The sequence below is a fragment of the Anomalospiza imberbis genome, chromosome 14 (assembly GCF_031753505.1).
Source record: "Anomalospiza imberbis isolate Cuckoo-Finch-1a 21T00152 chromosome 14, ASM3175350v1, whole genome shotgun sequence".
NCBI classification, from domain to species: Eukaryota; Metazoa; Chordata; class Aves; order Passeriformes; family Viduidae; genus Anomalospiza; species Anomalospiza imberbis.
In genome coordinates this window covers 11,286,910-11,314,221 of record NC_089694.1, presented here as the reverse complement: position 1 = coordinate 11,314,221, position 27,312 = coordinate 11,286,910, and the positions used below count along the sequence as shown (strand labels likewise).

Sequence of the window (27,312 nt, the reverse complement as noted above, 5' to 3'; positions counted from 1 at the left end):
CCTCTATCTTGTATTTTTTTAAAAAGCTTTAATGTTAAATGGACGCCTAATGATTACAGAAGAGTCTGAAAGGACTGGATATCACTGAAGTCAGGGAAGAATATAACTGTTAGACATAGAAAAATTGATACGTACATGTATGAACACCTAATTTATAGCCAAAGAGCCACAGTGAATCTGTTCTTTGAGAATGAATTGAGTAAACAGCTAAACTTGTTTCACATGACTTTACAGCTTTCCTGAATTACAATGTTAGTTCAGTTGTCCTAATAGGCAAAGGGATTAGATGCCAAAAAAACTACCTTTTATCAATTGTGCAGTTGTGAGCTAGACCTTTACTGTTTTACCAAGACATACTGTTTATATCTTTAACTAAGGCTTAATTTATTATTAATTATTATAGGCTTAATTTAACTAAGCCTATAATATTGCAGGCAGAAAATTATATTGTTTAATTCAATATAGGTCTTTACCAACAGTGATCGTGTATTTTTTTTGCCAAAGTGATCGTGTATTATTTGTTAACTATGAATCCTCTGAATGGATTTATTTCTGTACTGATGATCATAGACATCAATGCCTCTACCTCCCCCTTCTATAATTTCTTTTTCATAAAGGTTTTACTTGATATTTAAATTTTACTCGGTTGTCAGGTTATTTACAGAAACGGTGCAGTAATGATGCAAGGGGGAGAAGCAGAATTTTTCCCCCCAGGAGATCTCAGTAAAGCCGGTCCTTGGCTGGTGAGGGCTGCGCGGCTCGAGAAACTGCAGCGGGCTGCAGTGCCCTCGTGTGGCGCCGTCGTGCATTGCACGCCAGGATGGTTCTGCTGCCCTCTTGGCGATTCTGCTGCTGGGGGAGACCTTCCTGCTGTAAGCGACCTGCAGAAAGGCGTTCTGTGGGTCCAGTATTTCTGGGAAATACTCGGTGCGGAGCTACGGTTCGCTTCTGTCCTTTTTATCATGATATGTAAATGAGATCACATGGACGTTGCCTTACATGGTGCTTAGATTTCTCATAGAGAAAATGATAACAGTTGCATTCTCTCAAACAGAATTTGCATTTTATCATATTTTTCTTTAAAATGATGTAATATGTTATCTTCTAAGTATAAGGCAGGCCATGTTTTGCTGTGTGACATACTGAAGTGCACGTGCCTCATTGAGATGGAAAAACTGAAATGCTCGAGATTTGAAATCTGACAGCAAAATTCACAAACTTGAATGAAAGCAGTTCATTACTTCAGAAATAGTTCTAAAAGCAGGGCTACTACATTGTTATCTTTGATCAAATCCTGATCGCGTTGAACCTGATGAAAGTTCTTCCACTGACGAGCAAGGTTAGGATTTCATCCTTTACTGTAAGTCATAACTTTAGTTTTGTCTTTATCTTTTGTGGACAAAGATTAAAACATCCCTTCACCACTGCTGGTGTGCCACGAAGCAGCTCTATTTCACAATGCTTGTAGCCCTCTGAGTTGTCTAACAGATGGTCTTGTCAGTCTTTCCTTTTATGAGTTGTTCTCATGAGTTGCCTGAATTCTATGTCTTAACTTTTCTTCATAAAAATGTATTTTTGTTATCTGCTTTTCTTTTTTTTTTTTATTCTCTTTTTCACTTTGGAAACTAGAAAGCAGATCGAGCGAAAAGGTTTGAATTCCTCCTGAAGCAGACAGAACTTTTTGCACATTTTATTCAACCTGCAGCACAAAAATCACCAACGTCTCCACTGAAAGTCAAGCTGGGACGGCCACGGATGAAGAAAGATGAAAAACAGAGTTTGATTTCAGCTGGGGAGTATGTTTTATTTTTATTTCTGACTTGTTACATGTCCAAACAACTTAAACTTAATAATTTGTTTAGAGTTTGTACATAGAAATGGTACTTTCAGTAAATCTAGACAATTTCATGTTAGTGGTGTATCAATTTCTTTAAAAGCTGATTGGTTTGAAGGCATCATCTGCTCCATCAACATAAGTGTGACCTTGGACATTCACTTGTAAAGCAAGTTATCTGATTCTTGCCATGTAAAATGTTTTGGTCTGTGTTGTGGGGTGACTTTGGAGCACACAGATTGGATTTTTTTTGCATAATGCTGAAGGGGCACTCCAGAAGCCCACCTGATGTGACCCAGCTGGTAGTGGACCTGTCGGTGGGACCAGGGTGGGACTAGTCCAGGTTATGACAAGGCAGTGCCCTTGTAGTGGGGATGTTGGATCCTCAGCACCAACTGGCTCTTCCCACTGGTCTCACTGGTCTGTGTTAGTCTCTCTCACTGGTCTGTGTTAGTATTGCAGCAGAGCCTGCCTGTAGTGCCTCTGAGAGGTCTTGAAATAAGAAACAATTATTTTTTTGAATGTTTGCAAAATGGCATTCTGTTTTAGAAATTTTAATTTTTTAAAAATTTGAATATGTGTTTTTTCTGAACTTTGTAATTATCGAGTAATTGAGTCTAAGGCCACCACTCATGTGTCTTGTATTTCTGTGTTGCTCATTAAAAAGTGCCTCAGAGAACTCAAGATATTGTCAGATTATAGCTGTGGCTCTGAAAGAGAGGGCTTCAGATCAGCCTTTCTAATTAAAGCTGGAATGACTCCTAAGGAATAATGTGTTAACAGGATGAGAGTTTGGTCAGGATACCAGAACATTCACACTGTGGGTCAGTGATTGCTTCTGTTGTAATTTGTCTTTGGAGTTTGTAGCAGTGTTTTGGAGTGGTTTTGTTCACACATCAGTGTTGGGCTCTTTCTTTAGGTACCGCCACAGGCGCACGGAGCAGGAGGAAGATGAAGAGCTCTTGTCTGAGAGTCGGAAAACCTCCAATGTGTGTATTCGGTTTGAGGAGTCCCCTTCATGTAAGCATGGTGTTAACAGTTCTGAGTGATTTGATGTAATTAAGATCTGAGCAGATTGCAATTAAAATTTTCTACTTAGAATTAGTATTTTTCTACTTAGAGGAATTTTACATTTACAGATGTGAAAGGAGGAACACTAAGAGATTATCAGGTTAGAGGTTTGAACTGGATGATCTCATTGTATGAAAATGGAGTTAATGGCATTCTGGCAGATGAAATGGTAAGCAGTAATCTTTTGGATTTTTTGTGGTAATTATTGAGCAAAATAAAACATCGAAATGCTTACAGTGTTTCATGTATGTGCAGTAGTATGCTTCATTCTACAGCAGTCTGGTTTTTCAAATCTGAAATTGTAATGAAAGAAGTTCTATTGCAAACATTTTTTTTTATAGTTTGTTTTAAACAAATGGCAGAATTACATAGTAAGGAAATGGTTTGAAAGTATTTCTCTATGATATTTCACATCAGCAAGTTTCCTTCCCTTCCCTCTTTGTCAATGCAGGGGCTTGGTAAGACTCTGCAAACAATAGCTTTATTAGGCTATCTGAAGCATTACCGGAACATTCCTGGGCCACACATGGTCCTGGTTCCAAAATCAACTTTGCATAACTGGATGAATGAATTCAAGCGCTGGGTTCCATCCTTACGTGCTGTTTGCCTTATTGGAGATAAAGATGCCAGAGTAAGTGTTTCACATTTCAGAAATATATGCGTTATTTGGCAAAAGTGTCAGTTGGGTCCGTGGAATTCTCCCTAAGCTACTTCCTTAGTTACAGTGTATTTTAGTAATTGTTAAGTACATTAATGTTGAAAATGCAAAATATTATGATTGTGATTATGAGGAAAAACTGAAAATCAGTAGATTAAATAATAGACTGGGATCAGGGTACAGCCCTTTGAGTTGTCTGTTTTTCTGTTGTTTTTCTCTTTGATTTTTGCACCTATTTTTTATCTCTCTTCTATATTTGTAATATGGCAGTGTGTACTCATTTTTCTTTGTTGCACTCACTTTGTTACCTCTCTCTTCACCTTTTTTCAGGTAACTTTTCCCACTCTTGTATTTTATAAACCTGCCTGGCCTTGTAACTAGGATTCTGTTGTAGAGCTTTCCATCTTTCATTGTGAAGGCCTTAAAATAGATATGGAATGTTTTTCTGACTGAAGGGGATGAATGAGCTGGATGTTTCTGTGAATTCTGTAGCTGCTCATTTGGATTGCATGGCTACCTGTTAGTGCTTGAGGGTAGAAAGGCTCTAGAAAGGGAATAGGAGCTGGCAGCGTGGCCAGGAAGGCCGTTGGCATCCTGGCTTGTACCAGCCATGGTGTGGCCAGCAGGATCAGGGCAACGACTGTGCCCCTGTACTGGGCACTGGTGACATTGAGGTGCTGGAGTGTGTACAGAGAAGGGGACAGAGCTTAGGAGGAGCAGCTGAGGGAACTTGTTTTTGTAGGTGATAGGACAAGAGGAAGTGGCCTGAGGTGCACCAGGGGAGACCTGTCTGCATGGCTTTCCTTGGGATGATGTTCTTTCCTGTGAAAGGATTTATATGCTTTGATGTGTATCTTGCAAAACAGATGGGACAGAGGAGGGACGTATTTGGGGAAGAGAGAACCTAGTTGGGAGTGGGCTATGTAAGTTGTTTTGATACACTTTTGTGGATTGTATCTTTGGACAGGTTAATTCAGAAGGTTTTTCCCCTTTTGGTTGTAGGTACTGTATTTGAATTACAGAGAAATGATGCTGAAGAGAAAACAGCTAATTTAGAGTAGGAGTAATTTGTGTTTTGCTTAACTCCAGCTTTCTCTGTGCTTGAAGTACAAAGGATTGAAGGCTTTTATTACAGTAACTTTCAGTTACTGAGAAGATGTTTCAGAGTCTTTGGTGTGCTAGTTTAGTGCATCAGTGATGGTGGTGGAGGCAGCTTTCCCTGAATGCCATAAAAATTGTTCATATTTATAAGTGTTTACTAATCCAGTTCTTCTGCTCTAGGCTGCATTTATCCGTGATGTTATGATGCCTGGTGAATGGGATGTTTGTGTTACATCATATGAAATGGTAATTAAAGAGAAATCAGTCTTCAAGAAATTTAACTGGAGGTACCTGGTAATTGATGAAGCCCACAGAATAAAAAATGAGAAGTCTAAGGTAAACTTGAAATTGTTTGATACTTGGAAATTAGTTTGATACAAAAAGATGCATCTGATTTGAGCAGATTTTAAGTGTTAGGTGTGGTGTTTTTTTAAAATAGAGGCAATAAGCTATTTGGTGGTAAATATGAGTTTCATAGGTAGCTCACTGTCTCTAAGTTTAATTGACACTGTTTTAGGTTTCAAAAACTGATTCACTGTGCTTCAGTGTAGATGGTGTTGATAACTATGTTGTGTTTCCAGCTGTCAGAGATTGTACGCGAGTTCAAGACAACAAATCGATTGCTGCTTACAGGAACTCCTTTACAGAATAACCTCCATGAGCTGTGGGCATTACTCAATTTCCTTTTACCTGATGTCTTCAATTCTGCAGATGTAAGTTGATGTTTGGAGGTACAGTGTTGTTATTTTGATTCTCAGGCTGCTGTCAGTAGAAGAGAAGAATGATCAGCCTAGTAGGAGATGGATGTTGTGCATGACCCAGGTTCAGGGAAAGCTCTGTGCCTTACTGTAGACTACTTTTCTTACTTTACCTAGGTAAAACAGTGCATTCTGCTGGTGTGGGTGAGGCCTCAGACCATTAATAGCAAATGCAATACTTTAAGTAGATCGAGGTTTATGCAAAATTTAAGACAGCAATGAAGTAGCAAGAATATAAAGCATCCAAATAGGCATAAGCCTTTGTGTAGTTTAGAACTTGAATAATCTTTCTTCTTTTACTGTTAATGTTTCTTTGTGCTTATATTACTTGCTTATGTTATTCTTGCTCTGCTGTCCATCTGATTTTCTTAAGGATTCGAGTTGGGTTTTTTTAACTTTTTGTCCCATTATCACATAAGCACTGAAGGGAAGCACTTGGACACTGCAGTGATGAGCATGGAAAGTTGTTGTGTATTAAGCAGAGTAGAATGGTATTTTGTCTGCAGAGCGATGCACTTGACTCAAATGTTACAACGTACTGGGGAGATGGCCCAGAATTGCAGACTGAGTTTTCTTTCACAGGAGTAATTTGTCTCAAGATTTGGGCCACTCTCAGTTGGAATGAAAGAGAGTCAATATGTGTCTGTTAAAAGTACAGATGATAAACTGTTCATACCAATTGTGCTGTTTCTCACCACAGGATTTTGACTCATGGTTTGACACTAAAAATTGTCTCGGTGATCAGAAACTTGTAGAAAGACTTCATGCTGTAAGTAATTAAAGCTGTAATCACATGCCATCATTAGCATGCACACTGTAAAGAAGAAAACCAGATTATTTTCCCCTTCATCTCAAAGTTGAAAAGATGAACTTAGAGGTCTTTAGTTACAGGAATGCCTAGCAGAATTTTAATGAATTGAGCTTCCTATCATAGGTACTATCTTTTGTGTGTTACTGTTTGAAGCAGACAAAATCTGAACATTAAATATGAAAATGAAGAATTTTGAGATCTTTTTGAAACCATTTATTATTGTGAAAAGTGCACTGATACACATCGTGCTAGTCTGAATAAAGGCATTCCTTTACCTTTGTTTTACTGTGCATGAGCTAAGACATTTTTTGCAGTAGCAAAAGAGGTCAGAGAAACTACAACTTACATTGCTTATACTTGAAATGTTGTGTTTTGTCCCTGCTAATGGAAATGAAATGGGGCTTATGTTAAAAATGATTAAATTTTACAAACTTAGAAGTTTTTCCTCTTCTTAAGATAACAACTGGGATGATTATAGCAATCCTTATATAGGGATACACATATTTATGTGTGAGTTTAGTCATCGCTGGACAACTTTGTTCTGCAGAATTTTTCTCATGGAGTCCCCATGACAGCAATAGATACTGATTAGTTCTGAATAAATATCAGATAATTGAATCTGTTAGTTTTGTATTTGTGGCAGTCAATTTTATACATTTATCTATGTAAAACATCTTAATTTGTGTAGGTTTTGAAGCCATTTCTCTTACGTCGCATAAAAGGTGAAGTAGAAAAGAGTTTGCCTCCGAAGAAGGAAGTAAAAATTTATCTTGGGCTCAGCAAAATGCAGAGAGAATGGTGAGTTATTTACATCAAAGTAAGATTCTTTTCTGATAAACACTATAGCTCTTCACACTGGTACTTTTTCTCCTTACAATTGCATGTTGAGTCAGATTGAGAAAATTACTTATAGCTGTCTTAGGGTTTTTGTAAAAAATGCACAAGTTTCAGAGAGCTCACAAAGGGTAATGAAAAGAACTGGGAGGATGAAAGCAGAAACTTTTTTCCTTCCTTAAGTCTATTTGAAAGAACAAATGCTTCCTAAGCTTCCTCCTTTGATCCAAGTATGTATGCACCAAAAAGTCTTACCTGAAATTAAAAAAAAAACCTTGAGGAGCTACATACCCAGAAGAGACATAAGACAAGGAGCCAGGTCAGTGAAGCAGTTTCTGTCAAATAAGTGAAATTTTTAATCCACTTTGTACTACTAAAATGAAAGTGTAAAATAATCCAGTGAATGGCAGAATCATTATCACTTGCAGAGAGATTCCCTTTCATATTTAGGTATGAATTTAGAAATCCATATTATCAGTCAGATGTTTCTTGATAATATGGTTCATTGTTATATAAACAAAGCCAACTCCCACATCCAGAAATAAGAATGGTGATCTTGCAGGGTTTCATTCATTCATTCATTCATTCAAATAAAAAACAAAATTTGTTCAAAACTGCCCTTAAAACCTCAGGTATACCAGGATCCTGATGAAAGATATTGATATCCTGAATTCAGCTGGCAAAATGGATAAGATGCGTCTGCTGAATATTCTGATGCAGCTGCGGAAGTGCTGTAACCATCCTTACCTGTTTGATGGTGCTGAGCCAGGCCCTCCTTACACCACTGACACTCATCTCATCACCAACAGTGGTAAAATGTTAGTTCTGGATAAGCTGCTGGCAAAACTCAGAGAGCAGGGTGAGTAGTGTTTATGGACAGCAGTGGTTTGAATGCTCCTTCTAAGTTAAAGTATCTTTCAAAAACGGCACAGGTTTAGCCTTTCCTGCAGTGAATGTATTCATCACTTTCTGTGAGGTTTTTGTTGAAAATTAATTTTCTGTAGATCTTAACACATGAAGGGAAAGAAGTCTTATGGGAATCATGAGTAAGACTAAAAATATGGAGAAGCAGAAGGAAAGGACGAATACAGCCTCCCTTCTCCTTTCTGTTAGAAAATTTCTGATGATAGGTTATTTCATCTATGTGCATCAGTCAGCACCAGATTCCCTTACAGTGACTTGAAGTGTTCTGCTTCTTTGGTTATATATTTCTCTATAATTTATCAAGTAATACTCTTGATTGGTTAAATCACTGCCAGAAAAAAAACTTGAGAAGAAAGACTTATTTAAGTTAGGCATAGTATAGAATATTTCACATAAATTCTCAGTAATGCTCTGTAGTAGCTCTGTGATAAGATCCATGTGAAAACAAAATGAATGTCAAAACCTTCTGTGTTCTGTCAGGTTCCAGAGTTCTGCTCTTCAGTCAGATGACTCGTTTGCTGGATATTTTGGAAGACTATTGCATGTGGCGTGGTTATGAGTACTGCAGACTTGATGGGCAGACACCGCATGAGGAAAGAGAGGTGGGAAACTTGTATGCAAACAAGAAAAGCCTTTGTGTTAAAAAGCTATTATTTACATATATGTATGTAGCCACATCATTGTTTAAAGTAAAGCAGAAATGCTGGGGTTTTTCAAAGGCTGCTAGGGAATGTTTTTCCTAACCTAAGTCCACAGTATGTTTCATTTGATCCTCAGCTAAATGAGAAATACAGTATATTGTGGAGTCAATGCAGATTTTCTTACCTGTCCAGACATACAGTTTCTTACTTTGATAAAATTCTTTTTTATATGAAAATTGTGTAAATTTAAAAGAATGAAATTTAATTGGAAAGCCACCAACATAGTGGAAACTTGTTTGAAATATCTGATACTTCAGTGACACTTTTTTTTTTTTTTTTTTTTTTTTTTTTTTTTTTTTTTTTTTTTTTTTTTTCCCCTTTCAGGAAGCAATTGACACATTTAATGCTCCCAACAGCAGTAAATTCATTTTCATGCTGAGTACCAGAGCTGGAGGTCTTGGAATTAATTTGGCAACTGCTGATGTGGTTATTCTCTATGATTCAGATTGGAACCCTCAAGTAGATCTGCAAGCCATGGTGAGTTAACTCCCTAATACACATTTGTTTGCTTAACTTGTCAGTGTTCTATTTTGTATAACTGTTTTCAGAACTTGCACTTTTGTTATTTTTCTTTACTTTTGGTATACACAAGACAATACGAAGAAGCAAAGGAATTGAATAAAAGGGCATGAACAGAATTTGTGGAGGAAATTGTAGATTTTTGCCTGTGAATATTTTTCTTAATTGATTTAATAATGAGAGATTACTTCTATCAAAATACTATCTCAGTTAATAGAAGTATAGAATTATTAATTCTATCTTTTCAGAAGAGTACAGTCAATGAATAATAGAGGACTGTTTCCAAAATAATAACAGATAACTAGAAGCATGCAGCCTTATATTTCTCTCAAATTGGAAGTTTATGGTTTTACTTTTTGTTTTTGCATAAGCAGAAAGGCATTTGGTGGTGATGCTGGGTGGCTGGTGATGCTTTGAGTTAAACCTACTAAAATCTTCTCTTTCTGAATGGTGAATTTAAAGAAAATAGAGTCTGTAGTTTATTTCATGTGGAATAAAACTCATGTGATCCTTCTTGCATGATTAGGAGGGTGGATATTTGTTTAGTGGTTTGTAATTTTTAATTTTCTTTTAATGCACTTAAACACATCAGGTATTTAATATCAATAGCTCATCCATTTAGATATGCATGTTGACTGCCAATAGTTGACCAACTTCCTGGAGACTGTAAGTGTGATTTGTGAACTTCAGTAGGGTTTTCATGGAGAAAGGAATATTATGCAGGAGAGTAAAAGATTTAACAACTCATGTTTAAAGAGAAAATCCTGGTACCCACAGCTTGAAGACAGCTGTTCAACTTTTTTTGATTTAAAAGGACATGTTTTCCAGAGAGGATAAACACAAGTTTTGTTACAAATGTGTATAGTGTGTCAGTCATAAACCTTGTTTGCTGGCTTGGGACAAGTGCATTGTTGGAGCTATGGCTGCAGGAACTCTGCACATGGAATTAATGTGCTCAAGCCAGGGATGCAGAGTATAATTTCTGTGTCAAGTGAGAGAATTCATTTGAAAGCAATACAAATGTATGCATGTATGTACTGTTGTATGTCCACTTCCCAGCTGCAGTCTGGACGGACATTCAGTTATCTTAATTTACAATGAGGGAGATGCATTTATTGCTATGGAATGACTCAAAAATGTAATAGCCAGGCATAAGTAAATATTATCACTGGTTTTACAGTGCTTTTGAATAGGCAAGGGACCAAGAAGTACAATGCTAGTTTGAGGCTGCTGTTTCTGCAAGCTAACTGTGTATTGCTTGTGAGTTCTTGTTGCTGAACACTCACTGATTTATGTTTGTTAGGATCGTGCGCATCGTATTGGTCAAAAGAAACCAGTACGGGTGTTTCGACTTATCACTGATAATACTGTTGAAGAGAGGATTGTAGAAAGAGCTGAAATAAAACTGAGACTGGACTCTATAGTTATACAACAAGGTATCAACTGCTATATATGTTTGTCTGCAACAGAATTGTTCAGTCCCTTAAAGTATGGTTAAATAACTGTACAAACGTACAGTGTTAGAGAAAGCAGGCCTTGTGTATAATAGCAGTGTTCTAAATCAACCTAATGTGCAAAGTATTCACTTGTTCAGCTGAATTATTTTTAAATTCTGTTTTCTTGATTAATGTAGACATAGACTTATAGTGAGTCTAAGTGAGGAAAGTAAACTACACCTGAATAGATGTTACTTAGTTTTGTGATAGGTTAAAAAGAAAAAGAAGAAAATCAGGTATGTTCCATGGCAGTTGAAATAATAATAATATATGTATGCTTCTTACCACATAAGAGTTAAGTGAACAATAAAACACTTTCATGTATTTTTGTTTGGAAGCACTTAGGGGAATAGTTTGTCAAAACTAAGGTACTCAAGCTCTGTTTGTAGGGTTGTTTGTATTTACTGAAGGGTGGGCTACTGAAAGGATGATGGTCAAAATTTTGATAGCATGAAAAAAGATAGGATAAGTGAAATTTTGTGACAGCAATTAAATTTTGGGAAGAATAATTAAAAATCGGGTTGAAATCGGTGATGTGAATGTTGAAAAGGTCAAGCACTTCTTATTGGTTATTATAGAATACTTCTAAATTTTTCATCTTGAGATAAGATTGTGACCCTAAAAGTTCAGCTAAATTTGTAAGGATAAGATCTTACATGTAAAATTCGGATTATCTGAATATGAAACTTTTTTTGTTATGGCTTGTGTCAAAGTTGTTTTTTGTTTTAATTTTCCCCAAAGTTCCTGACTTCTGTTTATTCTCATCTTGAGCGAAATGTGTTTTTTCTGTACGGTTGTTCTGTTTTTCCTTTCTTGTTCTGTCAGTGAAGTAAAAAAAATCCACTGCTTTCATGGTCCTACTCGAACTGCCATATTGTAACTTTCAACATATTCCTTGATTGTAGGAAGGCTCATAGACCAGCAGTCCAACAAACTGGCAAAAGATGAAATGCTGCAAATGATCCGGCACGGAGCCACGCATGTGTTTGCTTCCAAAGATAGTGAGCTGACAGAAGAAGATATAACCACAATTTTAGAAAGAGGTGAAAAAAAGGTTAGAGAGCTGTTTAATATGGAATTCAAAATACCTATGCACAAAATGGAATGAGATCTGATTACGTAAATCTATTTTTATTTTATTATTTGTGCAGATTTTAAATATTATGGAAGTTTTGAAGAAGTAGAATTAGTGATTGTAATTATTTTCAAGGTTCATGTTGTGTGCATTATAAGCACTGCCAGTAATTTGGACAGACACAAAGTCTTTATGGAACTTCATTAGGTAATAGATAGCTCTATGAAAAAATGAACTGCCATTTCAGCTCCAAGGAGATGGGCATAAATTTAATTTAAATTTTAAAGTTAAATTCTACAGTTGTAGGACTACATTCCAGCATAATAAATTCAGTTTAATGGAGAGTCTTGAAGTCAAATTGCTCTAAATTGAAAAGGACAATGGGTATCTCTCTTCAGAAGAAAGTATAAGTAAAAGTTAAAATCAGAAAAAGATATTGAGAATGTTGTACTAATGATAAAAGCTGTTTTTTCAGGAAAGATTAAATAGCTTGAGTGAGCCTAAAAATATCTTCCTCTCATTTTAGACAGCTGAAATGAATGAACGATTGCAGAAAATGGGAGAGAGCTCCCTACGAAATTTCACTATGGACACAGAGATGAGCTTATACAACTTTGAAGGTGAAGATTACAGAGAAAAACAGAAGGTAATCTTTTGTAGAATTTAAGACTTCAGTTTAAAGGTGCAAGCATAAAAGCCATACTATAAACATTATGACTATGAAGGTTTCTGGATTCTAGAGAAGTAAGGAACTATTGAAAAATTCACTTGGCTCTGCCTGTGCATTAGTATTCTGAATTTTTTTTAAACTACTTTCAGCCCCACTGTTTTTTTCATGGCAAAATCCAATAACATTCCTCAGGGATGTTATCCCATCTGTAACGAACCACTGTGTTGCATGTACTATACTGCTATATACTATAGCAGTACTATACTGCTGCAGTCCGTATTGTTTTGCTGTCGCATAACTAAGGTGAAAAAACAGGCCTGATAATAATTTTTATGTGGATCGTGGACTTGAGTCGATTTTTATAGTGAAGGTTTGTCTTAGTTTGAAAGACAAGTGTCTGCTAAGGAAGGCAGGAGCCTCCCTTGGAATAGAAAATGTAAACCCCTTCCCTCTGAGTTACTATAATTTGAAATTAAGGGGCTCTCAGGCAAAGATATGAGAAAGGAATAACAGTTCTTTACCAGTAGGTGTAACAAGGCAAACAAACACCAACAGCCCGGCATTAACAACGAGCAGAGCCAGGAGCCCAGGGACAGCCTCGGCTGCGGCGCGTCCCCTTCGGTGCAGTTCCGGGCACGGCCGGCAGGGGCGCTGCTGGCTCCCGGCGGGCAGGGCGGGTGCGGTGATTCCCCGCGGCTGCAGGGGGCGCCGTGGGGCTCGGGCAGCGCGCGGCAATGGCGGCTCGGCCCAGGCGGGAAGGGATGGAGGAGAGGCTTTGCTCCACAAACCCTGGGGCAGCCGATCCCGCTGCCCTGCAGGACGCTGAGGAGCACCAGGCTGGGCTGGCAGGATGTATCGGCGGGCAGGGGGTGCAGGCTGCAGTGCAGCGAGGACTCGGAGCAGTGCCTAAGAGACGGCGGGAGCAGGGCAGCGGCAGCCAGGATCCCAGCAGGGCAGGGAGAGGCGGGCTCAGGATCCCGGGCAGCCGAGCCGATGGGGATAGGTCCCTCTTTCAGTGAGGCAGGTGTCAATAAGGTCCCAGTTCGGTGGCTGCTCTCACAAGCAGAGGCTCACCCCGTGTCAGAAGAAGCAGCTCTGGGCTGGGCTCCGGCTGCAGCAGCAAATTCCCTCCCCCAAGCAGCAGTTCCAGCCTCCAAAGCTGGGAGAGAGGGAGCCTGCAGCTGCCCCAGCCTCCTCTTTTACCAGCCCAGTTCCCAAGGTATCTGCCCCTCAGAGAGAAACTCCCAGATAAGAGAAGTGCAACCAGATGCCCTCCTCCCCTGAGCTTGGCCACTTTAGTTTTTCTTAAATACCCCATAGTTAATGTTTCCTAGCAACATATGGGAAAAAAATTCCCTAAGTAAAAAGAAACAAAAGGAGAGAAACCTAGCCCTCAACGAGGTTTTAGTTTGTACATTGATTTTACCTAAAAATAGAAGGATGGTCCATACAAAGAGGCATTACTCAATCCCACAGTGTTTCCTTTGAGTCCCTGTTTTGTACAAGATGTATATTGAAATGTCCTTAAGGTCTTACCTGGAATCAGATTTGTGAGTTCTTACTTGTTAACTACAAAATACCCTTCTTACTCTGGCTTTTATTGATTTTGAAAAAGTCCTTTAGAAAAGTAAATTGTTTGAGAATATAGTACAGTGTGTGGGTATACACATAAAATTCTTTGTGTGGATAATTTCATTACAAGAAGTGAGTTAAATACTGCATAGTATGAAATAACATTAAGGATTTAGTTAAGATTATTTGATTGCTAATGGATTTTGTGTCTGTGTTGTAGCCTTTATAGAGGTTATTCATTTAGATATTTAGAGGAGAAGCAATTTATTCATATCACAAGAAATTAGAGAATTCAGAGCCCAAGTCCTCAGCCCTTCCATTGTGTTTTGGTAGATGGAGTCCTAACCCTACTCAGGTGTCTGAAATACTTAGAATACTGTAAAATAATCTGTTCTTGCCACTGCACTGCCTTACTTCTCTTGTGTATTGTCTTCTAAGTGCTTAAATATGTTATAATCAGCTATAACTTCTAGCTTATTTTTGAGCTCTGTTGTAGTATCCAAATTATTGAGCACAATCATTAAATTTGCTGTGCAGAAATACATTCCTGTTTTGCAGTGCCATATTAGTCATTATTCTTGTGACTTTAGGGAAGCAAACAGTTACTTAAGTAGCTTTTCATTCTGTTCTGTGTGCAGCTGAGCATGATGGAATGGATTGAGCCTCCAAAAAGAGAACGCAAAGCCAATTATGCAGTGGATGCTTATTTCAGAGAAGCCCTACGTGTCAGTGAACCGAAAGTTCCAAAGGTAAGAAGGTGGCAAGTATGGAAGGGTTTTGTGTTGTTCTTTTGCTCCTCCTCTTCTATGCTGCATCCCTGGCTCTACCCCTGTATATTTACAAAGTCATAGGTTGCCACTGCTGCTGAATTATGGTAGTTTACTTGCAGAAAAATTAAGCTTCTATAATGTTGATTTATCTGTATATTTTTGTAGGCTCCACGACCTCCAAAACAACCAAATATTCAGGATTTTCAATTTTTCCCACCACGGTTATTTGAACTTCTGGAAAAAGAAATTCTGTATTACCGAAAAACTATAGGATACAAGGTAATGCATATTTTTTCTTTGCAAATAAGTGAAGTCTATGTCCAGAGTATGATTTTTTGTGAAAACTTTTGTATATCTTATTTAGAAAATAACTTAAAATAATTATGACTTTGTATTGATACAAAGGTAATTAAAATTACATCAGTTTTCTTTGGATTTGAGTAGGATATAAAAGGTTTAAAGGTGTGGAAAAGTCTGAATGTATTACTACTACAGAAAGGAAACAAGACAACAGATTTCTCGATTTTCCTTTTATTTTTTCTTCTTACTGTGCCTTAGCTGAATTTCTCCCTTTTCCCTGCTGACATTACTGGACAAGCAGCGAACAGATTCTGTTATCCTTACATGGGCCAATATTGATTGAGTGAACAAAATGGATTCTTTACTTCTGGCCAGACACGTCTGTAACTTGCTTTAAAAAGCCTCAGGTTTCGTGACAAGTTGCAGCAAGAAAAAAAAATAACCTAAAAATGTGTTGGAGAACATAAAATTGTCATACAAAGCAACAGATAGAAAATTGGTGAGAGTAGAATGAGTATTAGCAAAATGTATTTTAAAGAAAGAGTAGAAGGTTTTTTTAGAATCTTGTTTTCAGCCAAAATAAATTCACGGGGATGTCAGGACAGAATTAAGATACATATGCAATTAGTTTAGGGAAAGAATTTATTCAATTAATGCTCCAACAAAGAAGGATGAGAGAATTGCTAATGTTGACAGTATGCATGTAAAAAGAGGTGTTTCAGACCTGTTATGGAAACCTGTCAGCCTGGAAAGGTTGAACATGAATAGTTGTTACTGTAAAAGGTTAGTATGACAGTTTACTGGTGGGGAAAGTGATAAATATAATTAAATTTGTTTAGCTTTGAAATGGAAGTATAACTTCCAATCTGAAGAGAGTTTATTATAAATACTGAAAATTGCCATAACCAATGTCAGAAGGTAACCAATAGGCAGAGATCAAGCTTTATGTGTCAGTCTTAATTTAAACCAGTAAAGTCAAGAAGATTTCTTATATATTGAAACCAGCCTAACAGTTCTTATCTTCCACTGCCTTTTGCTGCAGGAATAAGTAAGGTCTACTAAACCTTTACTAGATACTGGTTTCTGACTTGTTTGCTGCTGTGTGCAGTGGAATTGAAGTACAGTTCAAAGGTCACAAATACTAAATTGGTCAGTGTGGAGAAGGACAGATAAAATGTTGCTTGTTCTTGTTAACATCATGTTGTGTCTGGTCCTTACTTGGGCAGTGTGCATGGCTTTACTGGCAGAACTTAGTGTTTCACTGTAGTTACAAAACATTGTAAACCAATGAATGCAGGAAAGCAGGGCCTTTCCTAGTGAAAAGTACCACTGAAAAATCAGTGAGCTGTGACAGCTCAGCCTCTCACAGTATCCCGAGGTCATTGTGTGCAGGAGTGGTGGGTTCAGAGCTTAACGAACTTAGAACTTCGATCCAGTCCTATTTCTGGGAGGAGGGGTTTAAGCAATAAGATCTGAATCTAGGTAAAACACATTTTGTACAGATCAGTGCTTTTAAAATGCAGTCTTTGAAATAACATTGCTGCACTACTGCTTTTTGATACCCCTGATTTTAGGTCCCCAGGAATCCTGACCTTCCAAATGCAGCTCAGGTACAAAAGGAGGAACAAAAGAAGATAGATGAGTCTATGCCTCTGAATACTGAGGAAAGTGAAGAGAAAGAAAAGCTGCTAACACAGGTAAAATAAAATCAGCTGAAATATTTCATCATGTGCTTTTGCTGGTATGGAATAAAAGTAATGGTAAATGCCCACAGGAAACTATGCTGATGTTATTGAAAGAAGAAAGCACAGAACATGTAATGATATTGATTGGTTTTGCTTTGAGGAACCTTTCTTGTCCTTGAACAAGTTTACATTTTAGTCCTCTACTATCTCCTTGAAAGTCCTTGAAAACTTCTGAGGCAAGAGCTTGTATAGTAGATGTACTACTCAGCATTAACATGCAGAAATCCAATCAGTGGCTTCCTTGTACATACATAATGCTTCTGTGTTGATTTTAAATCAAAAAGGGTTTGAATCAGGACAAGCCAGAGTCAACATACATGGTGTTTATGCAGGTGTCTTAAGGCATGTCACATCCATTAATTTTTGTCCCAGTTGAGTTGTTAGGCATGTTCTTTTTATACTGGGACTGAATTTCTATCACTCACTAGTTTCTTGACCTTTTGGCTGATTATCCTGCTGAGTGGGCTTATTCAAAGCTGATTGTTAAGGAGAAAGGCGTGTTCAAAGTAACAGGACTTTTTGATTCAGAAAGTTTTCTGTAGAAGAACTGGGGATGGTGTACCTTGGAAAAAAATTCCAAGGTCACAATTTCGCTGTTAATTTCAGAGGAAATATTGACGCTGGTGCTGCATATCAGTACTGCTGTTAATGATTAAAAAGAAATAGTTGTATTGTGTATGTTAGACACATGTATGTTAGTTCACATATGTCTGAGCATGCTAATTGTGGAGGGAGCTTATTCAGCTGGAGAACTGACAGAGTTCCCTGTAAATACATTTCTGTGATGAAGGAGACTCAGTGCACTACAGATTATTGCCCAGGCATGTGATTGTCTTGTTTGTTGTCATTTTCTGCTTTCCCTGTCTTTGAATTGTAATGTCTCTTTCTTGGATGATGTTTTTGTGCATTGCATCTCGCTTGTTCAGTTTTGGATTGATTTCTTTGGTACATAACAAATTCTCTCTTTGACAGTGCTTTAGAGTTTCCATTTGATTGCATCTTTTTGGACTAGAGATCTTTTCTTGACATACTTACGCTTTTATCCAGCTGTTTGTCTGGTTCCAGGTTTGTAAATGTCTGAAGTAGGAGCTCTTGCTTTAGATACTCGCACTGCTCTGAGAACTTATGATGACACAGGCATTGCTGCACCTTGTACTCCTCTGAAGTGTGATGCTTGTATCTGCAGAAGTGTGACTGTCACTGAGCTTGTTTCTTTATAGAAGTATCACAAAAACTTTAAAAAGAAAGGATAAAAAGCTGTTACTAATGCACATGGGGTCATGCCCAAAAAAACCTCTTTAGTTATAGATTCAGTAATAAGCCTCGGATAACACAAGTTTATGGAGATACTGAAAGGCCATTAGCCACTGTAATTATGTGATGTTGCAGAGGAGCAAATGATACATACATAAATCAGAATTTTGGAAACTGCTTCCCTTCGACCTCATAATGCCTTCTTGATCTCTTGTTGCTTACAGGGTTTTACAAACTGGAATAAAAGAGATTTTAACCAGTTTATTAAAGCTAATGAGAAATATGGTCGTGATGATATAGACAATATTGCCCGTGAGGTGGAAGGAAAGTCACCTGAGGAGGTCATTGAGTACTCAGGTTTGTGCTACTTTGAAATGTATTTATTTCCTAATACCAGAGTATTACCATAATTTTTGCTACATGTTCTTTTAAAATTACAAGATAGGGAATTGGGATGCATTAAGAATTTTTTTTGATAAAGTATGCAACATTGTTTTTTTTCAGGACACTAAATTCTATTTAAAAGGTTGATTTTGTAGCCTGTAACTAACACCTACAGCTGCCTTTAGCCCTCCTTAGTCAAGATTTAGAATTTGATATAGTTAATTCTCGCTGACAACATGGAGTTGTGAAATTGTGCATTTGCCTTATAGTGCCAACATGATTTTTTATGCTGTATCTCTGCTACTTTGCCTAGTACACTGTATATTTGTCATTTGTATTTACACAGTGCTTTTGAGATTTTTTCCTCTTTCAGCCTTGGATGTAATTTTACTAAATACCTTCATAAAATCAACTTTGCAATGTTTTTCCTGTAGTTAAAAAGGAAGACCTCTGCAAAAGTTCCCTTCAGTGTTGATACAATTAATTATGTTGCATGCAAATTTTGTTAGAAGTTTTACTAAGCCTTCACTTACAGTTAACTTTTAAAGATACTGAATATAGAGTCAGTGCTGGCTTATTTTTTGGCTAGCACAGTAAGCTGGAGAGCATTAGCTCGCTGTTTAAGATTTAATGGAACCACAAGCTAAATAACTTTTTTTTTTTTTTTTTTTTTTGCTAGAGGTTCTTAACAGTAAAGTCAGAAGAGCAGGGGAAAAGATTATATTCAACAATTTTGTTGTTTGTGTTTTTAGCTGTTTTCTGGGAGCGTTGTAATGAACTACAGGACATTGAGAGGATTATGGCTCAAATTGAACGAGGAGAGGCAAGGATTCAAAGGAGGATCAGTATCAAGAAAGCCCTTGATGCCAAAGTAATTATTCTAGTAATTATTTTTGTTTTCTGCAGCTAACTTCTTCCAAAAATTCCTTCAGAAAAGGAGTAACTGGGGATGAGTGTTCTGTCTTTTTATGCAGCATAGGTAGTTCGCCATCTCTCAGTGATCTACAGTATTGTATAATGATTCCTTGATGTAGCATTGTATGTTTATTAGCCCTTACTTTTGTTTTGCGTTCAGATTGCAAGGTACAAAGCACCTTTTCATCAGCTGCGTATTCAGTACGGAACAAACAAAGGGAAAAATTACACGGAAGAAGAAGACAGGTTTTTGATCTGTATGTTACACAAGATGGGCTTTGACAAGGAAAACGTGTACGAGGAGCTGAGGCAGTGCGTGCGCAACGCTCCTCAGTTCAGGTTCGACTGGTTTATCAAATCCAGAACTGCCATGGTAGGTACCACTTCCAGGGGCTAGGCATGACTTGCCATGAGGCACCTTGTTCTTTTTTGAAGCACCACCACATAAAATTAGTTTAGGAAACAAGTGCTGAAAGAATAACTTCGGGTTTTATTTTCATTTCTGTTTTTGTTAAGTAACCTTTTGCCTTAGTATAGAAAATGTATGCAATACAGCTGAAACACAGATTAGAAAACCTGCCAGACTGAAGTCCCATGTCACCCAGAGGTATTAATGCAAAGGTAGAATAGACTTACAAATATCCTTCTTACTTTTATTGCAAACTGAGTGTTTTACTAAACAATGTCTCTTAAAATATGACTCTTTTAGAATTGTTGCATAATATTAAAGACTGAAGACATCTGAATAATATACTTGGAGAAGGGAGCAGCTTTTCTAATACAGTATTTAATTTCTAACAGCATGAGGAAAGTTAGTGATTCACATAGAAATTAATCATTGAAGCAATAGCTTTAAAATGCACTTGGTTGTTGTGAGTGTGGATTATTCCATGCAAAGGCTTAAATTTCTTTAGGTATCCTTCACTGAAAATTCTGTTTTTATTTAGAGAATATAATACAAGGTTAGTAGCAAGTAGACTAGCACTTGGAATTTTAGAGCAGAGCCTTTAATTTTTAATTTAATCATTAAGCAGGAATTAATAACACTAACAGAAGCTTTGTTGGTTGCAAATATTAAGGTATGTAGGTGCCAACATCAGAATATGGGACTCTTTCAATGGTAAAAAGCTGTTGGATCTGCCCCAGAATTTTTGCTCAATTCTTTCTAATTGTTGTTTGTCTTTATTTCCTGACCTCAGGATTTGTTCGTCTGAAAGAATGTTCTTTCAGAGTTCTGGTTATGTACTAAGAATAGGTAAAACATAAATTAAAATATTTAAAATGTGTATTTGAACAGGTGGGTATATTTGCTTTTCCCAATACTACTTATAATTATGCATTACACTTTTTACTTGCTATTTCAGCAGTTGAAGTGTTTTTGGATAGTGCAGCAGGTAGCCCTTAATTAAAAAAAATGACAAGTGTTTCTTACTAAAATGTCTGTTTGAAGAAATACTGGATTTTAAAATTATGTCCATAAAGAGAGAAGCCTGCAGTATTTAGCACATTAAGAAGTTTCTTTTAAGCTGTCTATGAAGGAATCCAGTTAAATAAATCATAGAAATGGGTACTAGAAATTAAAAATGTAGCTCAGTGTTTAATATTAGTTGATATATAGTTGTCAGGGGTAGAGTTAAATATTCAATTTAAATCTTGCAGATCCTTATGTTCAGTATACTTTTTCTTTAAAGGGGATAGAAATCATTTGCTCAAGTGTAGAAATATGTTCTGTGGTGTCTTAATGCTGAAACTGAGACACTGGGAATATAGTGAAACTTTGGGCTTAGATTTTCTTTTAAAATTCTATTCATTAATAATTTTAGTTATTCTGCTACTACATAGTTAAAAGATAATATTATGGAAATACAAACTTAAAACAATCTTTCACTTTCAATATGCATTTAATATTCTGAAATGTTCTGAATTATCATGCTCTGTGTGTTTTAGTAATATAGCTGATATATTCTAATGTCGTGAGATTTGTGGAGGTATTAATTTCTATGGGTCCATTTTGTACCAGTTTGGTGATTTTTTTTTTTTTTTTTTTTTTTTTTTTTTTTTTTTTTTTTTTTTTTTTTGGTGAAGAAATGTGCTGGAAAATCACATGATAATAACAACGAATGAAGTGTGAATACAAATTTTTATAGAGGAGTAGATAAGTGAAAGTGGAGAAGGCTCCCTAAAATGCTGAAATTCACATGTGATCCTTTAAACTCATATGAAACAAGATAAAAAGGGCAGCATAATTCAGAATAGGGCTTAGCAGGCTCTTTGAGAAAGCTTTGTGTTGTAACCACTAGATGTCTCTTGAATTCCATATAATCAGCTAATTTATTTTCCATCTTACAATTTCTGTTTGTTCTCCTGAAGATTTCTCTTTGAAAAACAAATCCTGCTTCACTTAATTATTTCAAAATCAAATGGTTTACCCAAAATGTAAATTCCTAAAGATACCATGAGTGCCTAAGATAGTAATTTTTTTTTTGCTTTTTATATTGAGCACAGGTTTGTTTGTTTGTTTTTAAATTTCTGTCCATGCAAAATATCATGGCAGTAGTGAAGCATGTATCTGTTCTCTGAAGTCATAAATTATGCATATTCTCTTTTAGTTTTCTGCAAACACTCCCCAGCATAAGAGAAATGACTTCTTAGTAAATACAGGAATACCCAGGCCTGTGGACAGAGCTGAGGGCTGCTTTTGCTCCCAAGTCAGCATCTCTGCCTCCGGCCATGTGGAAGGCAGTGGTTCAGTGCTCCCATCTTATTTGTTGCAATCCAGGTCTTTATAGCTGTGAGGGGATGAACAAAGTATTTCTTGTCTCTTTCCATCCAAAAGAGAAAAGGATCAGGCCACACAGAATAAAAAGTCATCTCTGAAAGTGCAAGGCATTTTAATAAGTGTAGTTTTGTAGTACTAAAACGGAATGCAGTAATCCATATTGGAACTTCATTAGCTTAGTGCAGGATTTATCACTCAAATTATTTTTTATGGTAGATGTACAAGAAACCTGTGTGCATGTCACATCTTACTGTCAACTGATTCTGTGATTCTCCAGAGAAAATTGTTCTTGAGTCCATCCTCTGTCCACAGCAGATGCTTTGGGGCAGTAGTCCATCTGGAAAGTCTAACCATGAGCACTTTATAAATGTATGTATTTATGCAGGCATTTGTCCCCAGGAAAGAGGAGGATCTTTGAGTGCCTTAGGCAAGTGGATCAAGGTTATTTCTTAGTCCTTTCAGATTAGTTGCTTGTTTTAACACAATCCCATTTCTCATATGCTAGAAAAAATCCAGGTTATGATGATGAAGCAGCTTGTCATCACTCTTTATCTCAGCTCCTAAGTCTGAGTGTAATATACACAAATTTAAATTTTGTAAAATACTTCTGGCATGTTGACAATCATTATTCTATTCTGGTCTTTTTTCATCTCTGTTCATCTGTAGAGTGTAGGTTTTTGGGACAGAGGCACTCTTTTGTTCTGTGTTTGAGGTTGCAATATATATTGGGATGGCTTGAACTCAAGTTTGCTCAGAGTTGTTGCTTTTTATCTAAACTACATTGTTTGGGTGGAATTTGAGGGAGTTGATTGATTGAAGTGAGAGTATTTTAGTTCCTGAAGGACTGTCACACACCAGGGCACAAGCATGGCACCCTAATTGTGGTTTAACCTTTACTGGAGGGTGTGGGGTTATTGCTACAGGGATGTGATAAAAGTGACTTATTCCAGTACTCTGTTGGTGAAGCTATAAGCATGACACTGGAACATTTCTGGAAGGGACTTGTAAAGAAAAATGTCCTGAGGATTATTTTGTGTGTGTGTCTGATAAAAAGAATTCAAGTGGTGGTAGGATTCTCTGTGTCCATTCTGAAGACACAGTTTTTGCCCAAGGCCATGGAGCATCTTTTGTAGAGGAATCTGTGGAAACTGTAGAACTTAAGACTGTGGTTAAGCTTGAGGCTGTGAATGTCTCAAAGATGAGTGACATGCCTGCCTGGGAAGGTTCAGTCCAGGAAAGCACCTAGGCTGTCTTATCCGTGATGGACCATGATGGCTGGGGCTGAGAAAATAGAGGCTAATTTCTGGGCAAAAAGGTCACCTGTTCACTTCATTGCAAATGGACCCATTGTAGGTCAAGATACCTGCTACTAGGTAATTCTAGGATAGCCTATGTTTCAAAAATGGCTTCTCTCAGTTTAGCAGAGATGAAACATATTTTTTGTTTTTTTTTTTTTCCTCAGAAGAGAGCTTCCCACTTTGAGTTGGAAAGAAAAACCCATGGAATCATGTTCTCAATAGTACATAGAATATACTGAATAATTATAATAAAAATAGGTACTGTTAGGTGTTTTGTAGGAGATACTTTTCCTTTAAATGGGGTACAAGAAAGTGTCCAAGTCAGGTGAATTCTATTAAGCAAGCCAGCCATTAGTAACTGCAATGCAGATATTTTGAGTGGTACTGGAAATACTTCTTAATGTGTAAACAACCTTATGGCATTTAGTCCTGATAGCTTGCAAGTCTTGATGGTAAAAGCATTTAGGGCCTATTATCTCTTGGGTCCTGTTTGAATGAAAATACAACAGTGAGTTTACAATTTAAGACTGAATAGATTTTTAGCCAATTTGCAGCTCTACTGTGTCTTTTCACAAAAAAAAAAACCTCTCTAGTCTGTTTAGCACAGAAAAGTATTGCTTAAGATAGCTTTGCTTCCTTTTCTCTCTGCTTTAAAGACATGCTTGAAGACCTCTTCCCTAAAATCTGGCATACTGTGCTGGTAGGCTGTAATTTGCTTCATTAACCAAGATGAAAGATCACATCCATCTTTGGAATGTCAGTTTGGAAGACAGAATCCTGAAAACTCCTTGTCAGAAGGACAGTAAATCCTTTCCTCTTTCTAAAGGTTACACTGAGGGAAAGACAGATAATAGTAACTAAGCTAATGATTAGTATTATTGAATATTTTAGGAAAACATAAGTGCTTTGAAATGAAAGGATTTTGAACATACTTATATAAGCGAGGGAAATATTATAATTTACTTAAAAATTTGATGTGTTCTCTTTCCTTAGGAGTTTCAGAGACGCTGCAATACTCTCATATCATTAATAGAAAAAGAAAATATGGAAATTGAAGAAAAAGAAAGAGCTGAAAAGAAGAAAAGAGGAGCAAAAGTTACAGCAGTATGTTTAGTAGCACTTACTTTACTTCCAGTGGTGTTGAATTCAATTATATATATATTTTTTTAAATGTAAAAGATAATTGTAGGCACTGATTGCATTAGTAGAAGCCATGAGGAGAGATTAAACCAAAATATTTCTCTATTCACAGCTCTCCTAGATTTGCTTAGGCAGGTATTCCCAATGCACAGTATTTTCGGGCTTTTTTTGGGTTTTTTTTTGAGAAGGCTTTTGTTTAAGTAGCAGAGGAAGACTCTTTTTAGAAAGTTGCACTGCCTAATTTCTGCCTATTTATGTACATTGCATGTTGCTTCAGTTTCTTCTCAGATTTTTTTTCTCCACTACGTAGTAGTTGCTGGAAGAAGAAATGAAAGTGCTTCTTTTATTTTGGTTGTCATCTTTAGAACAGAATTGTGTATAAGTCAAGGCCCTGATCTTTTCATCCAATTCATGGTATGTGTGGTGCCTGCACCACTGAGACCATGTAATGATTTTAAGGATATTAAAAGGGTACGAGAATTGAGTGTCTACATCAGGAATTAATATTTGCCTTTCCATTGTATCCTACAAAGGTGCACTGAAATCTAGAATGCATTGGGGTTGTACATTCCCTTCTGAATAGACAGTTATGTATTTAAACTTTTTTTTTTTGTAATGCCACCATCTTGTTAAATTTATACTTATTTTTTTCTCTTTAGTCACAGAAGAGAAAAGCAGATATGTCTGCTGAGAACTCTGGAAAAAAAGATGCTAAGAAAGTGAAGTCGTGAACCTGAAAACTGAATGCTAAATATGAAACTGCCACTCTCTTCACTCCATCTATGTGTATTTAATGCCAACTTCTTTGTATTCATGGTACTCTTCCCCAAGTCCCATGCTTTAATTTTGCAAATTTTGTATCCTTTACAACGCCTTTCTTTACCTAAAATGTGTAGCTTTATATCTTATGCATTCCAGTATTTTGTGTACTGTATTTTGTGAGTTTCATGTCTTTGGCAGAATTCACTCAGTCCTTGGTTTTTTGAAGCTTGTGCTGAGGTTTTAGCTTTTATATGTTTTATATGCTGCTGCTTTGAAAGAAAACCTAGATTCTATAGCTGTATTATTGTTGTTTCATATTTTAAATTTATATGGCTGTTGGAAAATAAACTGACTTAATTATTTGAAGAGAAATATACTTCACCTTTGTTTTCCCTATCCTCTCTCCCTTTTTTGCATAGCTACATTTAGAAAGAATGTTAAGGTTTGTATAATTGTGCCTTCATCATCAATCAGATTGTTTTCAGAGGAGTACTTAGACAGGATCAGGAGCATGACAGAACAGAATCTAATTAGACTGACATCCTTGTTTGCTCTCTGCATTAAATGGACATTTTCTCTGAAATGTTCAGAAGGAAACCCAGCAAATACACACTTTTTGTTTTTCTTTATCAGTGATTTCTGCTGGGCCACATGCTTAAACACAGAGTGAGTTGTTTCTCAGAATGGCCGCTAGATGAAAACTTTTCTATGCCTCATAAAAGGAATTAGTCAGCTCACAGCTTCTGGTTGTTTAAGTAGCAAACAAAATAGTTCACTCTCTGGTTGGTAGGCTCCTCAGCTCTGCTGCCTTGTGCTGAAAGATCTTCGTTGCTTTAATTATCTCAGCTAAAGTTCTTTTACCTTTTATTCACCATGTCAGTCAGAAGCAATGGGGATATGTTATGGAGTGCTCCTTTTTAGTATTTCTATTTTAATGAAGGGATGAAAGTGTTGGATGTATGATTTTTTGACTTTGCAAGAATGGCCTTTATTAAGCAGGTTCACAGTTCCTGCTCACTTTGGAGTCTGCCTTTCCCAGATCAGTAGAATAGTGGCTGTGACATCTGATGTTTTACTTTAATGTTCAGTCTCTGATCTGGTGTTTAGTACAGACCTTGCTACAGTGAGACATGCCCTCATAATGTCATGTCTAGATTAATGCAGTGTGCTTTACATGGTACTTCCCTTGAAGACTACTTGTAAACTTCTTCTAGTGCAGTTTGCTTCCTTCAGTGGTTTGAGGTGTTTTTAGATAAAGAAACCTCTTTGTATTTTGTGCTTTGCATTGGCTACCTTCTTCTGTGTTTGTAAAACATAGGACTTAAAGTTTTTGAGCTCTGCCCATATTCTTCTATGTCATTGAAAATATATTGGTATGTCTCTGAAGTTTTCTGGGATTCGTACCTCTGAGTTTGATGAAGAATTTCCAGCTTTTTTCGTAGTGTCTGTTAAAGGTTTGAGGCAAAATGGGTGTGAAGATTGGATGAGCATTTCAAAAGGATTAGATTCTGTATTTTGGAATGTAGCTTTTGTCCAGGGACCACCTTAATTATTTCACTGGGTTTACATTTGTAAGACTTGGTATTTGTCTGTTGAGTTGAGAGGTACATCTGATAATGGTGGGCCACAACTTCCAGGCAGGAGATTGGTCAAAGGAGTCAGAGCATGCTCTTAAATGAGTGTGCAGCCCAGGTGGGATAGGTGTGCTCAGGAAAGAAGCATGTCTCCTCAGAATGTGGTTCTGGTACTGGAGCAGTTAACATCCTGCTTTATCCTTGGGAGGAGGGCATCCCATGTAATTATGGAAAAAGGCTGTGCAGCTACATGCATATATAACCACAAATCCCAGGAGCATTGCTATTAATAGAGAGAGGAAGATGCCTTATTTACATTTGCATTTTGGCTCATGTGCCACTCACTAAGTTTATGGCCTGAAATGAT

General features: G+C 37.0%; 1 protein-coding gene across 1 annotated transcript in view; it reads left to right on the top strand.

The window, feature by feature from the left end:
* Window positions 1–25,743, top strand: part of SMARCA1 (SWI/SNF related, matrix associated, actin dependent regulator of chromatin, subfamily a, member 1) — a 30,496-nt gene extending 4,753 nt beyond the window's left edge. The window contains exons 3-24 of the mRNA XM_068204886.1: window positions 1,630–1,796; window positions 2,754–2,854; window positions 2,974–3,074; window positions 3,357–3,536; window positions 4,845–5,000; window positions 5,246–5,377; window positions 6,123–6,191; window positions 6,922–7,031; window positions 7,700–7,926; window positions 8,472–8,593; window positions 9,017–9,169; window positions 10,515–10,647; window positions 11,613–11,761; window positions 12,309–12,428; window positions 14,663–14,773; window positions 14,960–15,073; window positions 16,669–16,791; window positions 18,318–18,450; window positions 19,230–19,348; window positions 19,553–19,765; window positions 24,463–24,573; window positions 25,269–25,743. Coding sequence (XP_068060987.1) covers window positions 1,630–1,796; window positions 2,754–2,854; window positions 2,974–3,074; window positions 3,357–3,536; window positions 4,845–5,000; window positions 5,246–5,377; window positions 6,123–6,191; window positions 6,922–7,031; window positions 7,700–7,926; window positions 8,472–8,593; window positions 9,017–9,169; window positions 10,515–10,647; window positions 11,613–11,761; window positions 12,309–12,428; window positions 14,663–14,773; window positions 14,960–15,073; window positions 16,669–16,791; window positions 18,318–18,450; window positions 19,230–19,348; window positions 19,553–19,765; window positions 24,463–24,573; window positions 25,269–25,340 — 2,916 coding nt within the window. The 3' untranslated portion in view covers window positions 25,341–25,743. The remainder of the gene's footprint in view (window positions 1–1,629; window positions 1,797–2,753; window positions 2,855–2,973; window positions 3,075–3,356; window positions 3,537–4,844; window positions 5,001–5,245; window positions 5,378–6,122; window positions 6,192–6,921; window positions 7,032–7,699; window positions 7,927–8,471; window positions 8,594–9,016; window positions 9,170–10,514; window positions 10,648–11,612; window positions 11,762–12,308; window positions 12,429–14,662; window positions 14,774–14,959; window positions 15,074–16,668; window positions 16,792–18,317; window positions 18,451–19,229; window positions 19,349–19,552; window positions 19,766–24,462; window positions 24,574–25,268) is intronic.
* Window positions 25,744–27,312: the final 1,569 nt, after the last annotated feature.